The following is a 20,847-nucleotide window of genomic DNA, read 5'->3' on the forward strand; positions in this document are numbered from 1 at the left end:
CTAGTGAGTAACCCAGTTAAAGCCTATTAAGACTTGTACCATAGAGTTACAGATTCTGCTAAACGTGACTACGTCATCACGCACGGGCTGCCGCTCTGCTTCCTGTCTTGCCAGTAGTCGCCGGGATGACGTCACGGCTGTAGTGCTGAGTGGGTTCCGGTGTGGTCGGGCCTGCGCTGCACTGCTGCCTGTCTGCCTCCTGTCCGGCCCCGGGGACCCGCAAACCGGCAAGATGAGCACCATGTTCGCGGACACCGTGCTCATTGTGTTCATATCGGTGTGCACGGCTCTGCTGGCGGAGGGTGAGTGAGCACATCCCGGGGGCAGAGAATGAATGAGCGGAGCAAGAGAGCACGGGCACCGTGCCAGCCAGGGAACCCGCAGGAAATCCCAATACACAGACTGGGGATTATTATATAATACTGTGTGTGAGGACAGACTGACTGCCAGCCGGGGAACCCACAGGAAACCCCAATACAGACTGGGGATTATTATATAATACTGTGTGTGAGGACAGACAGACTGCCAGCCGGGGAACCCACAGGAAACCCCAATACAGACTGGGGATTATTATATAATACTGTGTGTGAGGACAGACTGACTGCCAGCTGGGGAACCCACAGGAAACCCCAATACACAGACTGGGGATTATTATATAATACTGTGTGTGAGGACAGACAGACTGCCAGCCGGGGAACCCGCAGGAAATCACAATACACAGACTGGGGATTATTATATAATACTGAGTGTGAGGACAGACTGACTGCCAGCCGGGGAACCCACAGGAAATCCCAATACACAGACTGGGGATTATTATATAATACTGAGTGTGAGGACAGACAGACTGCCAGCCGGGGAACCCGCAGGAAATCCCAATACACAGACTGGGGATTATTATATAATACTGTGTGTGAGGACAGACTGACTGCCAGCTGGGGAACCCACAGGAAACCCCAATACACAGACTGGGGATTATTATATAATACTGTGTGTGAGGACAGACTGACTGCCAGCCGGGGAACCTGCAGGAAATCCCAATACACAGACTGGGGATTATTATATAATACTGTGTGTGAGGACAGAGACTGCCAGCCGGGGAACCCACAGGAAACCCCAATACACAGACTGGGGATTATTATATAATACTGTGTGTGAGGACAGACAGACTGCCAGCCGGGGAACCCGCAGGAAATCCCAATACACAGACTGGGGATTATTATATAATACTGTGTGTGAGGACAGACAGACTGCCAGCTGGGGAACCCACAGGAAATCCAAATATACAGACTGGGGATTATTATATAATACTGTGTGTGAGGACAGACTGACTGCCAGCTGGGGAACCCGCAGGAAATCCCAATATACAGACTGGGGATTATTATATAATACTGTGTGTGAGGACAGACAGACTGCCAGCCGGGGAACCCGCAGGAAATCCCAATACACAGACTGGGGATTATTATATAATACTGTGTGTGAGGACAGACTGACTGCCAGCCGGGGAACACACAGGAAATCCCAATATACAGACTGGGGATTATTATATAATACTGTGTGTGAGGACAGACTGACTGCCAGCCGGGGAACCTGCAGGAAATCCCAATACACAGACTGGGGATTATTATATAATACTGTGTGTGAGGACAGACAGACTGCCAGCCGGGGAACCCACAGGAAACCCCAATACACAGACTGGGGGTTATTATATAATACTGTGTGTGAGGACAGACAGACTGCCAGCTGGGGAACCCACAGGAAATCCAAATATACAGACTGGGGATTATTATATAATACTGTGTGTGAGGACAGACTGACTGCCAGCTGGGGAACCCGCAGGAAATCCCAATATACAGACTGGGGATTATTATATAATACTGTGTGTGAGGACAGACAGACTGCCAGCCGGGGAACCCGCAGGAAATCCCAATACACAGACTGGGGATTATTATATAATACTGTGTGTGAGGACAGACAGACTGCCAGACGGGGAACCCACAGGAAATCCCAATACACAGACTGGGGATTATTATATAATACTGTGTGTGAGGACAGACAAACAGACTGCCAGCCGGGGAACCCGCAAGAAATCCCAATATACAGACTGGGGATTATTATATAATACTGTGTGTGGGGGCAGACACACTGCCAGCCGGGGAACCCGCAGGAAATCCCAATACACAGACTGGGGATTATTATATAATACTGTGTGTGAGGACAGACAGACTGCCAGGAGAGAGGGAGAAAGGGCATTACATGGAGAGAGTGGTAGAATAACATGGAATGTCCTAATGGGACATTGCGAGAGTCGTAGAATAACATGAGGCCCTAATGTGACAGAGTAATATATAAAAAAATATATATATATATATCCTAATGCAGGACTTGACAAATGTGTTTTGGAATCTAGGAGACAGTCAAAAAAGTAAGGAGTCAGTTTTTTTTGTTTTTAAACTTAAAAAGTTTTTAATTTTCAAAGATAAAAATGCAATTATTAAAGGGACACTTTAGTTGCCAAAACCAATACAGATTAATGTAGTTGTTCTGGTATCTATAGCCTGTCCCTGTAGCCTTTTCAATGTAAACACTACCTTTTCAGATAAAAGACCGCGTTTATATTGCTGCCTAGTAACACCTCTAGTGACAGTCACTCAGACGGCCACTAGAGTCCTGTGTTCAGCATCTCCTCGCTCTGCATGGAGGTGCTGAATGTTACCCATAGAGAACATGTGCAATATCATCTAAATGCTTTGGCTTAGCTGAGATCACAAACATTGATGATCTCAGTTGTGGAGGCGGGAGGAGCTGCAACCAAACCGGTATTGTGTGGGAAAAGGGTGAGTAAAAACGCCTTTCTCATGTGATTGGACGGGGTCAGGCACCGAAACAGACACACTCTCTTTGACAGAGACGCACACACATTTTCTCACACAAATACAATTACATTTTTAATAATTTAAATCCACCCAGCTTCCCTACCTTTGGGAGACTTAAGTGGATCTTTACCAGTGGGCTGCTCTTTAATCTTCCTAAAGTTTCTCTCAGCTCCCATGTGCCCTCACTCTATACAGCGTGAGGGAGCAAAAAGGAACTGCAGGAAGCTTACTGCTCCCTCGCGCACTGCTTCTTCTCTACCTCAGCCAGCTGCTTCCATTCTCCCCCTATAGGGCTTACAAATTCCTGGTGCCTGGGTGAAATTTCCAGTTGACCTGGCGCCTGAGATTGTCGAGCCCTGTCCTAATGTGAGATGGAGTAATAAAATAACATGTAATGTCCTAAATTAACAGAGTAATATGATAACATGTGATTTCCTAATGTGATGTCCTAATGTGACACAGAGTAATATACTGGGGGGGCTCCACTCTGAGCCTTTATCAAGTCTCAAGAAAAGGCATGAGATATAGAGAGTAATATAATAACATATGAGGACAGAATGTGACATTGAGTAATATATTAACATGTAATGTCCTAATGTGACATGGATTAATATAATAACGTGAGCTCCTAATGTGACATGGAGTAATATAATAACGTGAGCTGCTAATGTGACCTGGAGTAATAGAATACCATGCGAGTGTGGTCCTACCATGCGAGTGTGGTCCTAATAATGGTAATAATTTGTTTGTATTATTCATTAAAATCCTGTATAGGTTGAATACTTTTATTCAGGCAAATTATCTGAGGTACATATGCCATTTTACTAGAGGTGTGTGTGTGTGTATGTATGTATGTGAATTTGTATTTATTATTTTTGTATTGAAATAAAATTTGACCTTTTATTGTTATTGATTTTGGTTGTGCAGGTATTGCATTTGACATGGAGAGAGGAGTGTAAGACAGGTGGGGAACCCCTTTCTCATTTGACATGGAGAGAGGAGTGTAAGACAGGTGGGGAACCCCTTTCTCATTTGACATGGAGAGAGGAGTGTAAGACAGATGTAGCCACGTGTGAATGTCTTGGAGAGAATACCACGAGACCTATATGAGCTGTGTAATTATTTTAGTCTACTAGAAAACATGTATTCGTAGTTTGTATGTGACTCTGGTGTTAATTGTAGTGAAATTAAAATCGAATTATTAAATGTAGACTAAAGTATCCACACCTTTTCAGGATTATTCACTAAAGCGTGAATTATCTGGAATTGAAACTGTTATACATTTTAGACCACAAAAGCCAAATTTAAAAAATAAATCTCCAAATAAACTAGGTTTTCAGTTTGCTAATTTGGATTTACATTTTTAATTCACATTTCAGCGAGTAACCTCATGCAAAGTTAAAATAATTTTTCCAAATCAGCAAAGTTTGCTGCCATCTTGAAATCTGGTTTTCAGTTAAAGTTCATTGTTTAGTGAATAAACCCATTTGTATAGTTTTAGGGTGTGTTGGGTTGGAGAGTGGGCAGTGGTTGTAAAACATTAGTGTACTGTTAAAGGACCACTATAGTGCCAGGAAAACAAACTTGTTTTCCTGGCACTATAGTGCCCTGAGGGTGCACCCACCCTCAGGGTCCCACTCCCGTGGCCTCTTTTCCAGCGCCTGGAACTCTTCTCCCTCTTCTGATGTCATCGGCAGAAGCCGCGCACGCATTCAGCCAGTTTCATAGGAAAGCCTGTAGTGGTCCTTTAACTGTGTTGGATGTCAGTAGTGTAATTTGATATGCGAGATCTTACCTCAGAAGCAAGAAGGGTTAAAAGATTGAATGTAAACTGCTTGGTGTAGAAAGGGCTAGGGAGCCAGTACTTATTTCTAATCTCTGTTCATATGTATAATCTATTATTCCTCTCTCTCCAGGTATAACGTGGGTATTGGTGTACAGAACAGACAAGTACAAGAGGTTAAAAGCTGAAGTGGAGAAACAGAGTAAAAAATGTAAGTTGCAGAGGGCAATTAAACTTGAAACCTATTACTAAACACCTTTAATGTGTTTCTAATAGTATAAGGAGAAAAGAACACTGGCCCCGTCCGCTACCAGTCTCTTTGACTGACATCAGACTTGATGATCTCAGCCAATCCAATGCTATAACGTGTGTGTGTGTAAAATTAAATTCTAACTCTATTTTAATAATAACCCCATAATTTTGTTACTCACTATAATGGGCTTTAAAGCTTTTGCAGCAGCATGGAACACCATAAGGGTTTTCAGACCTAGGAGGTCCGAGCTACTTGCCTCTTTCGCAATCCGCTTCTAGGTTACTGCCTGACAGCCCAGGTAGTAGCAGAAAGTCCAGAGAGTTTAATTTTCAAGTATTTAACTTTGTAACTTTCAAAAACTCCATAAAATATGTACATGGGTGGTACTCTCATCAGGTAAAGGGCAGTTTATATGTAAAAACAAATATGAATGATAACTTCGGCCTGTGTTTGTGACTTAATGGCTATTAGAAAAGAAAGTTCATACCCCATTTTGAATGCCCTGGGTTGTCTACTTTTTCAAATAGTATGCCATGATGGGGGTCATTTTTATTCCTGGGCTGCCACACGGTTTTAAAGGCAACATAACCAATCTGGCAAATTATAATGTGTAATAAGTAGAAAGGGGAAAGCCCTTTAGTTGACCCTGTAACTTTCCAAAACCCCATAAAACCTATACATTGGCGGTACTATTGTACTCGTGAGATCTTTGGAACACAAATATGTATTTTATTGCAGCAAAAGTGAACAGTATTATGACATTCAGAGTTAAAATGCCATGCAGAACTAAGAAAATACCACAATTTCGTAATATATCACACTTTTTCTGTTTAATATATGTATTGTATAAATATGTGATATGAAAGAGGTGAATTACGGTTGAACAGAAATATAGTCAGATTAAAGGTTTTGTTTACATTTTGTTTTGACCAGAACATGTACAATTGCTTCCGTCCTTAAGGGTTTAATGCTTGGCTTTTGGCTATATCCCTGTTATAATTTATTTCTGCTGTATAATGGGCAGAACATGTTTTGTTTATTCAATTAATTTGTTCTTCATGCAGTTCAGTGAACCATGATGTGCATAATAATGCATTTAAAAAATAAAATAAAATTCTAAACCCCTTGTTTTATCATTTGCCTGTAGTCCCATAAGGATCTAAAAGTAGTATGAAACCGGCTTGTTTATTTCTACTGTACCTTTGATTATATCACATACACAAATAAAATATTTTTCTTCATGTAGTGGAAAAGAAAAAGGAATCTATAACCGAATCTGCTGGACGAACACAAAAGAAGAAAATAGGTAACTAGATAAAATAATGCAGGTGTTCTGTAGATCACTTTTTTTGTAGAGACTGGATAAACTGAAAGCAGAATTGTCATTTTAGAATGTATGTATTTATTTATTTGCAATTTAATGGATTTGAAAAATGGTTTACTGGGCATTATTCTTGTATATAAAATAACTTTTACTTAAAAGGACACTCTGGGTACCAATACAACTTTAATGCATTTGATCAATATTGGCCTCCTTAATATGCTGTATTTTTTTGTGAGCTCAAATCTTTACAGCTTTTGCAAAAAAATGTTTTTTGCAAAATGCTGCACCATATCTTTTGATAAAGACGTAAAAGTGAGTGAGGCATGATTAAAAAGGCAAGCTTATGGTGCAGCATTCTGCAGAAAAATAAAAATATGCAAAAACTGTAGCGATTTGAGCATGCAAAAAATCATTTTAATGAGGACAAAATTTATCAAATGCATTAAAGATGTATTGGTGCCTGGAGTGTAACTTTAAAAGATCACTACAGGGTCAGGAACACAAACATGTATTCCTGACCCTATAGTGTTAAAACCACCATCTAGCCCCCCTGGGTCCATCATGCCTCCATAAAGATAGCAAAATCTTACTGTATTCAAGCCTGAAGCTGTAACTTTGCATGCTGTTAGACTCAGAAAAACAAGCTGTCTGCTGAACTCATTATAAGTGGTGGCCTGATCCAATCACAATGCTTCCCCATAGGATTGGCTGAGACTGACAGAGGCAGATCAGGGGTAGAGTCAGCACAATTCAAACACAGCCCTGGCCAATCCGCATCATAGAGATGAATTAAATCAATGAATCTCTATGAGGAAAGTTCAGTGCCTGCATGCAGAGGGAGGAGACACTGAATGTTTGGATGCATTTTAGGCAGCCATGACCCAGGAAGGATCTCTAACAGCTATCTGAGCAGTGGCCAGTGAAGTTATCACTAGGCTGTAATGTAAACACTGCATTTTCTCTGAAAATACAGTGTTTACAGCAAAAAGCCTGAAGGTAATGATTCTACTCACCAGAACAAATTCAATAAGCTGTAGTTGTTCTGGTGACTATAGTGTCCCTTTAACTTATTCCAGCGCGAGGTGAAGCCCCCGGCTATGGTAAGCACACACTTTTGTGATGCCATTGAAGCTGCATGGAGGGCAATAGCATAAATTAGTTTCTACTTTGTCATTGTATATAAATAAAGTAAATTGTAAATAGAGTGCATTCCCAGGGTTTTGATTGATATTTGAAAAAAATTAGAGCACTTTAGTTTATATTGATATACAGTACTGTAAGTCCACACTATATTTCCTTGTAAATATTCCCCTCAACTTCAAATTCATGCTCTTAAAGGAAGATAATATTTTTTAATTTTAGGACAATATATTGATTGCGGGTGGCGCATATTTATTGTGCCTTCTGTAGACTTTGCATTTCTCATCTACTTTGTCTTTCACAGAACGTCAGGAAGAGAAATTGAAGAACAATAACAGAGATCTATCCATGGTAAGAGCTTAGTAGACGGTATCTAGAGTTTCTGTAAGACATAGTTATGTATGTTAATCTAACTGAACTGATTTGGGTTTTTGCACGCAGCACTATATATACTGCTTATACATCACGGATGGGGTTGTTACAAACCAGTAGGTTCCCTTGGTTGATTCAGGAGGTGTTTTTAGAAGTCATAACATAATTGTTCTTCTCTATTACCCTGAAATACTCAACTATATTAGTGTGCAGTAACCAATGGACAGATGTCTGAATAATAGTTTCTCTAACAGGAAATATAAAAGAGAGCCAGCCCCTCCTCCACCTTAGCCATTCCTGTGTCAGTCATGATGATCTCTCCCAATCCAATGCTTCCGCATAGGAAAGTATTTAGAGGCAAATCCACATGCACGAATCTGCATATCCTCATAGAGGTGCTTTGAGGCAGTGTATCTCTATGGGGAGCGTGGAGATGCTGAACATCGGTCATGCAATCTTTGCTTGACCTAATCCAGGAAACATTGGATGTTGGGGTGACCGCTATTAGATGAGATTATTTTCTCAAAAAATACTGTTTACACTGCTTAACCAGCAGAGACCACTTAAGAGGTTTTGGTGACTATAGTGTCCCTTTAAAAATGAAAACATTTCATCTGAGCTAGTCGTCAGTTGAATTCTAATGACATAGCATGAATAGAAAATGTGACACCAGAAAATTTTTTGGTGATTGAAATTGTTTAGTTTGCATATATTTGGTACTATAATTGGGTGTCTGTCTCTCTCTCCCAGGTTCGAATGAAGTCAATGTTTGCAATTGGTTTTTGCTTCACAGCTTTGATGGGCATGTTCAACTCAATGTAAGTCATATAATCTCTTACATGTTAAAGTACTCTAGCAAGCACAATGTAGGTAGTCTTAAAATTGCAATTACAAGAGCACAATGTTTTGGTTCTCAGCTCCCAAATCTGCTTGAATAAAATCATTTCACTCATGCCTGTGGAAATAGGGTTTCTAGTATGAATTCTATATAGTAATTAACACCCCTCATTCTGGAACACGGTATAGAAGTTGTTGTAGTTTTGTGCTAAAGTCAGGGACTGACATGGGCTCAGTGCTGTTTTCTTGCACTGTATTACATACATTGAAGTGCATAAGTGCTGCAATCGCTCTTAAAAGTCCAGTTGGAGTATATAGCTTCATGATGGCACATGTTTTGTAAATAAAGTTTGTTTTCAAAGCATATCGTGATTTGTGTTTCTGTCCAGTTGGTTACTTGTGTATAGAACAAATTTTATGTGATCTTTCTTTAGCTTTCCTGTAAAAATTGTACTTGTTTCAGTATACTGTTTATTCTTATATTTAGTGTGTTTATAATAAACACCCTGTATCTCTTCATCAACCATGTAAACTTCATTTGTAGGTTTGTTTTTGCCATTTTTAATCATAATAAAGGAAGTTGTGTGCTAAACAGTTATGGGGCTATGTTCTGAAAATTAAAAAGTCACTGTGGAAATGATGGGATCTCTGCTAATTGCTTTACTGCTTCTCTACTTAAATAACATCTTATCTTCCTTCCCTAAACGTTCAGAATTGGTAAAAGATGGTGCTGCCTATTGTCTATAATTAATTTTTATTTTTTTTATTCTAGTTAATGAGTTGGAGTGCAGGCAGGTATATTTTGCTTAAAAGGAACACTATAGGGTCAGGAACACTGACCTTATAGTGTTAAAACCAACGTCTAGTCCCCCCTAACCTCCTAAATAAATGTAAAATCGTTGGATTGTCTGAGACTGTCAAGGAGGCAGATCAGGGGCAGAGCCAGCACAAGACAAACACATCCCTGGCCAATCAGCATCTCCTCATAGAGCTGCATTTAATCAATGTATCTCTATGAGAAAAGTTTGGTGTCTCCATGCAGAGGGTGGAGAAGCTGAATGCAGGAACAAAAAAAACAGTTCCAGAAGTTCTGAAGCGGATGTTCTTTCATTTCAAATAAACTTAGCATTGTGTAGCACTGACCCAGGAAGCACCTCTCGTAGCCATCCGAGGAGTGACCAGTGGAGTTATCCCTAGGCTGTAATGTAAACACTGCATTTTCTTTGGAAAGACGGTGTTTACTGCAAAAAGCTTTAACCCTTTAAGGACACGACATGTGTGACATGTCATGATTCCCTTTTATTCCAGAAGTTTGGTCCTTAAGGGGTTAAAGGAATGATTATACACACTGGAACAAATGCAATAAGCTGTAGTTGTTCTGGTGACTATAGTGTCCCTTTCAACATATAGATATTTAAGCATGTTTAAAGTTTGTAATATTTAATCCTACATACATCTTCTCAATCATGTGCCATGAAATGCCTTTGGCATCTTCTTCCTGAGATGATGCCTGCTCCCACAAGCCATCTTGCGCTTTAGCTGATAGGAAATGTCAAGATGTGACAAATGAAATCTGTTTGCCACATTTTTATAATTTCAATGAATTTACTATGCAGTACATACAAGTTTTTCATAAACATTACTTCTGTATGAAAAACTGAGAATTGTCAGTGCCACTTTAATATCCTTATTCTTAAGTTAAGACGTTGATGGGCTTATGAATGCTGTAAGGAATATATATACTACGAAGGGGCAGAGGAGATTTGATTTAATCTGCCGCCCTTCCTTCCTGAATAAACAGCCAGGTCTGCAATAAGCCTTCAAGAAAAGCCAACCACTACGTTTGTTCATACATGGCAGGAAGCTCAAGCACTTAAAAGCTTTAAGACCAGATGCACCTGCTAAGTCTGCTTTGGGAAATGCAACAATAGCTTCATCTCACACATCCAGTCTGAAAGAATTGCCCACTTATCAGTCGAATCATGTGTGTGTTTAGGTATACTTGATTTTTTAACACATCTTGTCCTTAAAGGGTAATTATGAAAAAAATAGCTTTTGGTATGTTGTGAAATATATTAATATATGCATTGACTGACACTCTCAGCCTGTCCCTTGACATTCATAGCAACTGGTGCATTAAAAATGTAGTAGATATCGACTGATACAATTTTACAGAGATCCCAGCATGTACAGGGCCTATTACTGATAGGAGTTTGCTAATGGCAATCAAACTCCAATTACTCAGTCTATCCCTAAAATATAGGCATAATTTGTGAAGCATTGTTTCATATGAGCTGCCAGTTACAGGCGGTGAGTGTCAACTGACGCCATCAGTCCATCATTGCTGCTCAGCCAGTGCTTCCACATTTGTGAGCAGTACAGGAGAGAAAGTTGTACTGGTGCTTGGAGGCCTGCACTTTACTATTAAAGGACCACTATAGGCACCCAGACCACTTCAGCTTAATGAAGTGGTCTGGGTGCCAGGTCCATCTAGGATTAACCCTGCCTGCTGTAAACATTGCAGTTTCAGAGAAACTGCTATGTTTACATATGGGTTAATCCAGCCTCTAATGGCTGTCTCATCGACAGCCGCTAGAGGCGCTTCCGCACTTCTCACTGCGATTTTCACAGTGAGAAGACACCAGCGTTTCCTATGAGACTGGCTGAATGTGCATGCGCATTCAGCCGATAACGGAAGGAGGAGAGTCCCAGCGCCGAGGGAGCCCGGCGCTGGAAAAGAGGTAAGGGATTAACCCCTTCTTCCCCCTTCAGCGCCACGGGAGTGGGGGCACCCTCAGGGCACTATAGTGGTCCTTTAAGCGGTTTTAAAATGGTTTAACACTGGAGTGTAAGTGCCAGGGCCTTTGCGTACCATAACGACTTCATTGACATGAAGTAATTTTGTGCCCTTACACTTCTCATGCAAGTTACCCTTTAAGAATGCTGAGCATTGATTGTAACCTTTTCTACTGTAGGATTGCAGTACAGAGGAGGTTAAAAAAAATAGCGTGGACTTGAAGCTGCTGTACAGCTACCATTTCCTATTTTTATCATATTTTCCTTCTTTTCCTCTTTAAATGGCTTATTCACAGGACTTTTTCACTTGACTTAGGCTGGTGTTCACAATGCAAGCCAACACCAAGTGAAAGTGCTGCTTTATGTGCATTATATTAGTGTTGTTGGCCCCTAAAACAGTATAGCTGGTGGCAATTTTACATGTACTGACACACTGAGTTCCACATTTTATTTGTTTGTACCATGACTATTTATAGTACCATAAATCCACTAATGCACTCTTGACAATGGTCTTTATTCTCTCTCTCACACATTCACACTCACACACACACACACAACATTGGGAAACCTGATTTGGTAAAAGGGGATGGCTGGAACCCTAGTGGTGATAACATTTATTTTCAACTCCTCTTTTTACTCTAGCTTTCCATATGTGGATTACTATTCAGTGTAAAACGATGTCCCCAAAGTCACCCCAGCAGTCTAGGTTATGTCAATATCCCTCACAGGAACTTGTTCTATCATGCATCATCTTTATGCCTTGAGGAATGGATTGGGGACCACTGCTTTAGTACATATCTGCACCTAACTGTTCCAATATAGTCATACAAAACTATGTAACATGCATGTACAAGCACACCAATACAGTGTATTTTATGTGGAATTTTTCTTTTTTTATTCAATTTTTTTGGTTTTCCTAGATTTGATGGACGGGTTGTAGCAAAGCTGCCGTTCGTTCCTTTGTCATACATACAAGGGCTGTCACACAGAAACCTGCTGGGGGAAGATTATACTGATTGCTCCTTTATTTTCCTGTATATCCTGTGCACCATGTCCATTCGACAAGTAAGTGGTCAGTGAAGGGCTAAACGTTGTATGCAAACTTCTGGAATAGTGTGTGTTGTGTTGATTTCTCTTCTTTGTATCTTTACATGTGTAACCAAAATACTTGCAGTGGCCCAGAGTGTACATATCATAGGAAAGCTCTACCCTTCCTTTAAAGCAATACATATAAAATGTGTGGGTGCACTGACAGCATTACAATGAAACAAACCCATTCTCTTAAGTTTTTTATTAACACAAATGAAATCGCGATCTGGGTTTGTCCTCCCACACGCAGGGCACACATTGCAAATGAGGAGACATTTCTATCTGTATTCTTAATGCTATTAAATCTGTATTCCTAATATTATAGTGACTCTGTAATAGCGGAGTACAGGCACCCTCCCCTCTTTGCAATAAAAATGAAATGTAACGTTTTTATTTAACTTTATCCAGTGCCAAGGCTCCCTCATCACCTCCTGCAACTTCATTGAGAAGTCATGACCTCCACTGGGGAGGGGAGCATTGGGAAGCTACCCAGTAGGAATGATTTGAATACAATGCAATGAACTTCTGCAGCATGTGACCTGAGCTTTACGGTCACCCTGACTTCCTGTCACCCTCTAGAGGTGGATTTAAAGGGACACTCCACTGCTCAAATTTATATAAAAAAAAAAAAAAACTTCTCAGATATACCCCCAAAGCAAAAATGCATGCTTTTAAATTTTCATTTTTATAATGAAAACAGCTTGCAGAATCTGTAGATCTCATGTCTGAAGCATTTGCAAGCCCTCCTCTTCTAACCCTGCCCAGACTTTCTGTGGCTGCCCAATACAGTTCAGTGATAAGTCATTGCAAGGCAGTGGGTTTGGGTGATTGCCTCTTGAATTTAGCTCCACTGAACTAACCAAACCAGAAAGTAATATAACAAGGTTGCGTACCAAGGTTGTAACAGTAGCCGGTTCCCCTATTTACTACTATAACGTCTTTTGGAGCACAGAATTTAGCAGGGCTAACCATACAGATATCTTAGCCATAATATTATATAGTTGGTAAGCGTTCCTCTATTTAAAAATATATAAATAGTTGAGAATACAATATAAAAAATAGGGATTGTCTTGGAAGCAATAAAGTTTTGCCTTTTTAAATATTTTATTAAATAAAAATATAAATATACACATATAAAACCTTAATAATCCATTACAATACTGTATAGCAGAGTTTATAAGATTAAAGTATATGATTGCAATATCAGTAAAATAGAATAACATACCTTCCTGAACATGTCAACCTCCCAATCATGATAAAATGGAGCAGCGTCTCTGTCTCCAAAATCTCTCCTGTGTGTCCTAATATTAATAAGCACACATATTTATACCTTGGATTTTCAATTAGGTCATGTTAGGATATTGACAAAGATACAAGGCCATAACTTGGTCATTTCACATGGAAACATCTTATCTATGTTTAGACAAAAACGTAAGGGTACACATTAAGTGGGAAATTCCCTGACTTGGGGCAAGATGGCGTCCTAAAGTCTGAACACCATATTCACTGAATATGGGTAAAAGGTCATTTATTAAAGAAACATTGTATGGAAAACAATATGTTCCATTTCTAACAAATTGTCAGTTTGCAAAATCTTTTAAAGACAAAGTACACAGTTTAAGAAATACAACTTTTCACTCTAAAACTTGTAATGTTTGCATATGCCCATAACAAGGTTAATATATAAAAGTATAAATTTCTATGAAAACTGCACTTTTTGTAAAATGAAGAGGGCACACTTCACACATAAAATAAGTCACCACGCTTTATAGGTTTGTATGTTCCTTTTAATTTTGGAGCAAGGCTTTATAACTTTAATTTTGGTCTTTTAGCTGCTTAGTAGATAGCTCCTTAGTTTGGTTGGTATTCTTATGTGGAATAGGATACCACATATGGGAGCTATCTGCTAAAGAGCTCCCATGATTTTGTATCCTTAAATATAGCAATCCCACATATAAGGGTACCTATTTAGGGAGCTATCTCCTAAACTGCTTCAAGATGGAGCTGATGATTGCGAATTTTATACATCCAAATGAAATTCAGATCTGACAATACAGTATGAATTGTGGAAGCTACTCTGTTTGGATGAACTGAAATTTATTTTGATCTGAATTCATTCAGATGAACCAAAAACTTCCACTGTACCCAAGTCTAGTATTAGAGTACTAATATCCCAAACAAAAGTTGTATAGGAGGTTAAATTATAACGATAGAGTTGATCATTGTTAGATGTATTTATATTTTTTCTGGCAGTTCCCACAGCTCTACTCAGTACATACACAGTAAGTTGTGTCCAGCTTTTATCTCCCGCGGTGCCTTTTTACTTCTGTGTAAATATTCCAAATTAGTCTGCGGCCTGATATTTGTTTAAAACACAGTGTTCACGTCTGAAGGCCTAATGATATGCAAGTGTTCCAAATTTGATATGTGAAGTATATGCAGTGACAGCTGTCACATTGGTTTGCGTTGAGTAATTATAAGATGACTAGGGTGTGTCTGTACAATTGAAATATATTTTAAAATGCAACACCACGTCCTATCACCTACTTGCTATTGGTATTCATAGCCGTTCCTGGTGTATGTGCAGCTGTAAACGTATAGGAACTCCCTGATCTATAAGAGAATAAGTGACCTGCAAGATTACCCTCGTTTCCAAATAGTACAGTGAATCCGCTACAGACTCGTATTAGGGAATGTCATGCAAATGAATTCTATGTATTGCTTTCTTCCTGTGTATTTTTACACCGTATCCTGTACTTTCAGTAATTAAGATGTGCTCCTGGCCAGATATAGCTTAATAACAGCCATCTCCGCTACTCTGCAGAAAGTGTTTTTATTTGTGGAACTGGTTTACTGTCCTGTGTATCTTGACAGGAGTGAGTCCCTTCCTTTCCCTGAAATCAAGGATGCTCCATATTTGTCATCACTACTCAGGGAAAGACGCAGATCCTGTGCTGTCTAAGCGTGTGACCTTCCTGTCCACAAGGCTTTAGACTGTGAGAAGCTGGAGTTAGGTGTGTTATTCTCATATGGCCCCCCCTCACCCAAAGTTATTTTTGAGTCTGTTGCTTAGACTTTCCATTTTCCTAAACACCTTCAGCTCTCACATAAATATCCATTGAATGTGCAGTACTTAAAATCACCACTCATTACTGCATGCAGGAAACCCCTGTGGCAACAAATGTTGTCTACAAACATTGTTTAATATGCTAGGAATGCTCCCTAAGCATACTTTAAAAAACATGCAAATCTATACACGTCACTGTTAGTTGAGTTACAATGCATGCTTTACTTGACGTATATCACAGATTTCAGGTTTCATTCAATGATTTTAAGGGTCACTATAGGGACTATAACCATTTTAACTCGCTGAATTGGTTATAGTGCCCGGAGTCCACTGGCACTGTCCCTCCATTCAGTGGCATTTTCAAGTAGTTCAAGAAAGACCAACTGTTAGGACGAAATGTTGTTCACTTGCTGTGAGGACCTGAATACATTTGAAATGCTTTTTCATAGACTTATATCACGATAACCACTACACAGCATGTATGGTCTCGTCTCATCCCCCTGGAAACACACAAATACATGAAGTAGATGCTGTATGTCACAAAGAGAATAATAGTTACCCATCTCAAACTCTGCAAATTCACGCTTTTATTTTGTAACCTTTACCATTGTTCATGTAACGCTTTTTGTGCTATCTTTGAAGTATAAATCAACTTATATACTGATGTACACCCTAATTTTTGTTCCCCCACAACAGAATATCCAGAAGATGTTGGGACTTGCTCCATCTCGAGCTGCTACCAAGCAGGCTGGTGGATTCCTGGGACCACCACCGCAAGCTGGAAAATTCTCTTAGGTCATATGGAAAGGTCAAGAAATATCAAAGATCTCCCATCTCAGATTCATATCATTGAAAACTTACACCAGTGTTTGTACACCTGCCTCCGATTGTTAAAATACAGTGACTGAATCTGTTTGTTACTCTCATGACATCGCTCAATCAGGGACTTCACTATTCTAAGGACTTCTGTATACTGATCAAGGAATATATTTTTCACAGTTGTATTCATGCTGCAAAAGTAATATATGGAATCCATTCATTGCATGGTAATTTTTTAATTATGTTAGTACTTTTTGGGGTCAAATTTTTGATATATATAATCTCCTAAAAATAATTGAGAGCCCACCCCGTCCTTATTTTTAATTTATTTATATTGGCCTGAAGTTATGAATAAAGTTAAGCAGGAGCTACCTAATAGTACAGAAAAGTTTGCATCAAGAAAATGTTTATTCAGGCAATTTCGACTGTGGTAAATTAGGTAAGAAATTGCAAATGTTATCCTAAAATAGTCAGGGTGGAAAAAATTATCAAATTCTTCCTATTTCTCATGTTTGGATTTTTGAGCTAAAAGTGGAAGAAGAAAAAAAAAAGTTTTTCTTGAATCTATTAAAAAACAAACGTACAGTAGTGTAATACATACCCATACATATATGTGTGTGTGTGTTTGGTATTAAATGCATATATCGGGGGGTAGGGGGGAGAAACTAGCTCAGATACCAAAAACATACAGTTGTTGTGTTTTGGGTTTGTTTTTGTTTTTATTTGTTTTGGTTTTTTTCTATACCCATGTAACTTTCACCACACTTCAGATGTAACAGACATGCATTGTAATTAGTTTATCCAATATGAAGCCTCCTAATATTTAGCAGAATTATAAAGTGGAACTAGAAAATGATTTATGAAAGTAATTCCTATTATGCCACAGTCGAAAGCTATCGTTAATTGCTAGTACCTATATGACAGTGATTTGCTACTAAACGTAGAGTTCTACACAAATAAAACTAGAGAAAAGACTGATTTACGTATGTAGTATTTTGTAAGCTTTGTAAAAGTAAAACCTAAAAATGTAGTTTATGCTAATTCGTCGATAGGCAGAATACTTTGCGAAGATTTACAGTGTAAATGACAGTATTGGATGACATATTTTGATTATATGTTAGTGCTAAGAATTGATGACCTCCTTAAGTAAAGCAATTGGCAACTTTTGGTGGCGTAAAACTTCTATTAAAAATCAAATCATTCATTCACCCATTGGGCTTTCCTGTTTTCACACTAGAATGTTGCAGGTATTTACACTTCTGGTGCCAAGGGAATTGTTTTGTAACTAAACTTCTGGATTAAGACAATTATCACTGAATTCATAAGCCCATTCTGCATATTGCATTTTATAAATTGTATTTGTTAAATTTAACACTATAAATAAAGGTTTAATTTAAATTGTATTGTAGTGTTATTCATATTTTTATTTTTAAAAGGTTAAAGAAGATTCATTCGTTTTTTTTTTTGTGTTTGTTTTTTTCTTCTTTCTTCTTCCAATTTGTGACTCGGCATAATTAATTGAACTGAGTGAACATTAGGAGAAATACAAATACCATAACAGGGAGGGAACACGGTAAAATGTAGGGAAATAAAAAGGGAAAAAACCCTAACTCTTATTATAAACTAAGGTAACAATAAAAAGAAAATGAAATAAAGAGACAGCTACCCCAATATCACATCGATATTGCCTGCATCAGTGAGATCATGTGGGGGTACCTGTCTCTTTATTTCAATTTATGTTTCTCCTTGCTGCATTGCCTCGTCTGTCCCCTCAGACATAACACTCCTCATATTGGATCGGAGTTCATGGTTTTTTTTAATTTCTCTGTTGTTATAGGGCTCTCTTTATTTGGGATCAGTTTAGGCAACCGCCCTCCATTTGGTATATCTGTGGTGTGCTCTTTAAACTTTTATCACCCAAGGCACACCAAAGCTCTTTCCAGAATTCCACAGCATACCACAAGCAAAAAAAGATTAATATTCCTATTAATAAATATTACCGTAAGCTTTCTAATACCACATTAAGTGTGCCAACTAATAAATACCACAGTAATCGTAAGTGTGCCAACTAATAAATACCACAGTAAGTGTGCCAACTAATAAATATCACAATTACAGTATGTGTGCCAACTAATAAATGCCACAGTAAGTTTGCTCAATAAATAAAACAAATTGTGTGTAGTGCGAGAGAGAGTTTGTGGGGTAGGATAGGGGCTGAGTTTTGCGTGGGCTGAGCAGGGAGCATTTTTTTTTAATTTATTATTATGTAACCCTGTTTTGTTTTTTATCTGGGGGCGGGGGGATGACAGTATATTACCTGGTGTTCCAGTGGCGCTGTAGCGGCTCTCTCGCGTTGACTTTTCCTGTGAGCCCGGGCACCACATGGAATCAAGCATTGCTGTGGCAACGCTCTAAAAGCTGGGTCTCAGGCAGTCACAGAGGTGAAGGATGGAGAGCCTTTGCACCCTTTCATGCTGCACAGTGAGTTATGTGTCTGGAATCTCATTTTCTATCAGTTTATAAAAGTGATGATTTTAATAGAAAAGGACACGTTTATCATTGCGAGAAACTCCTACCTGTCAATCAGACCGTCAGGGAGGTTTTCTTATTCTACCTGTACCACCACAGAGATAATGGAAGGGACAGGTGTGCTTTCCTAGTATGTGGCTGTCTTCCTCCTTCTCCATGAACAGTATACCACCAGCCCATTAAGAAGCATAGGAAAGCCATGACTGTGGCTGCAGCACAGAGGCCTCTGGAGTATTCCCCAGCACACTGAAGTTCTAAGTCAGGAGTGGCCAAAAGTAGATCCTCCGATGTTGATGTTTTAAAACTACAGCTTCCATGATGCTTTGTCATACAAGGCATTTTAAAGGCATGTAATGCATTATGGGAGTTGTAGTTCTACAACATTTAGGGATCTACCATTTGGGCACCTCTGGTCTAAGCTGTGAAAAAGGGGTAGGACTTCCAAATGCTGCAGAAAGCAGGTCTACAGCTTTACAAATAGTTTTTTTTTTTTTTTCATATACCCTCAAAGAAAACCTGTAGCACAGCAAAATGTGTTTTCTTTTGGTGTATATCTACTAAATTCTTTGGGGGGAAAAGTGTTACATTTTAAGTGTAGTATTCCTGAACCCAACATATACAATTGGCGTACATTAATTGCATGCCCACCCATCCATACACTATGCATGAGGACATCCATCGTCATGTAAAACCCCATAGGAAAGCATTCCACATGTGGAAAGTACTGATGCGAGTTAGCCATTGCAGAGCATGCACATTAGGTCTCACCCACCGGTTGGCAGGGAAGGAGCAGAGGCGGTGGTTTTTCTGTTCTGGTTTCCTGGCACTATAGTTCCCCTTAAAGTTTGTGGCAATCTGGGGTTTAATCTCAGTATTGGATGGAAATTTTCCCGGGTCCTTAAGGGGTTAAAGGGATAATATAGGCAACTGAGCAGTGAGTATTCAGGGGCATGATCTATGCACCAAAACTACTTCATTAAACGTAAGTTGATTTAGTGCCTATATTATCCCTTTAATGTCTTTGTGGGTTATGCTCTGGATTTTGGTGAAATAGGGTAGCTTATTAATTTCTTTTATTTTTAAAGTTCTACTAATACATACTGCTAGTACCCACACTTTTACACACACATACTGCTACACCAGGGGTGCCCTTTAAGCATTCTAAAGGCATGCAAAGCATCAAGAGAGTTGTAGTTCTACAACATCTGGGGAGAACCTTTTTAGCACCTCTGTGCTACACACTATACACAAACTGATACACATAGTCAGACATTTAAATATACTGACACACACACACACACAATACACACATACACTATATACACACACACTATTTATGTGTGTTTATATAAAACATTTTCAACCTTATTTAAATGCCTAAGTACTTTTTTTTTTTTAAATTAGTTTAGAAATGGGGTATTGGGGGCACTTGAGAATTCTGTGCAAGTCCACAAGTCCAGCCTTGTGTATCTGAGTGTATAACAGCTCCACAGTCCACAGCAATAATAATCCCAGTAATGTATCTGTAAAGTACAATAACTGTGTTTAGAAATCAGTCTGTGTAAATAAAATACATTGTTCTTGCTCTAACATACATTTGAGTTGCACAAATTGTTATTAGTTAGTTTCCTAAAATTTCTCACAACAAACATGTCCTGGTCACACCCCCAATCACACCCCTAACTTGAAAATGTCCCTCTTTGCCAACTTGAAATATTGGGTGTTATGAATTTGCTTAACCCTTTAAGACCGGAGGGCGTACTATTACGCCCTATTTTAAGCGGCTCTAAACGCCGCCGGGCGTAATAGTACGCCCTCCATTTTTTTTCTTATTTACCCGGTCGCCAGCGATCGTGGTTGGGGGGACTCCCAGGGAGTCCCCCGCGGCACATTTGTCCTCCTTTAGGTCCCCGGCCATGTGAGAGTGAGGTCCTTGCGAGGACCTCACAATCACATGGCCGGGTT

At 39.3% G+C, this 20,847-nt stretch overlaps 1 protein-coding gene across 1 annotated transcript; it reads left to right on the top strand.

The window, feature by feature from the left end:
* The first annotated feature begins 117 nt into the window (after positions 1-117).
* Positions 118-16,678, top strand: TMCO1 (transmembrane and coiled-coil domains 1). The gene is made up of 7 exons (XM_063427520.1): positions 118-302; positions 4,790-4,867; positions 6,156-6,215; positions 7,678-7,724; positions 8,496-8,563; positions 12,299-12,443; positions 16,231-16,678. The coding sequence occupies exons 1-7, from the start codon at positions 233-235 to the stop codon at positions 16,327-16,329; spliced, it is 567 nt and encodes a 188-aa protein (XP_063283590.1). The 5' UTR covers positions 118-232; the 3' UTR covers positions 16,330-16,678.
* Positions 16,679-20,847: the final 4,169 nt, after the last annotated feature.

This window comes from Pelobates fuscus, chromosome 7, assembly GCF_036172605.1.
Source record: "Pelobates fuscus isolate aPelFus1 chromosome 7, aPelFus1.pri, whole genome shotgun sequence".
Taxonomy (NCBI): Eukaryota; Metazoa; Chordata; class Amphibia; order Anura; family Pelobatidae; genus Pelobates; species Pelobates fuscus.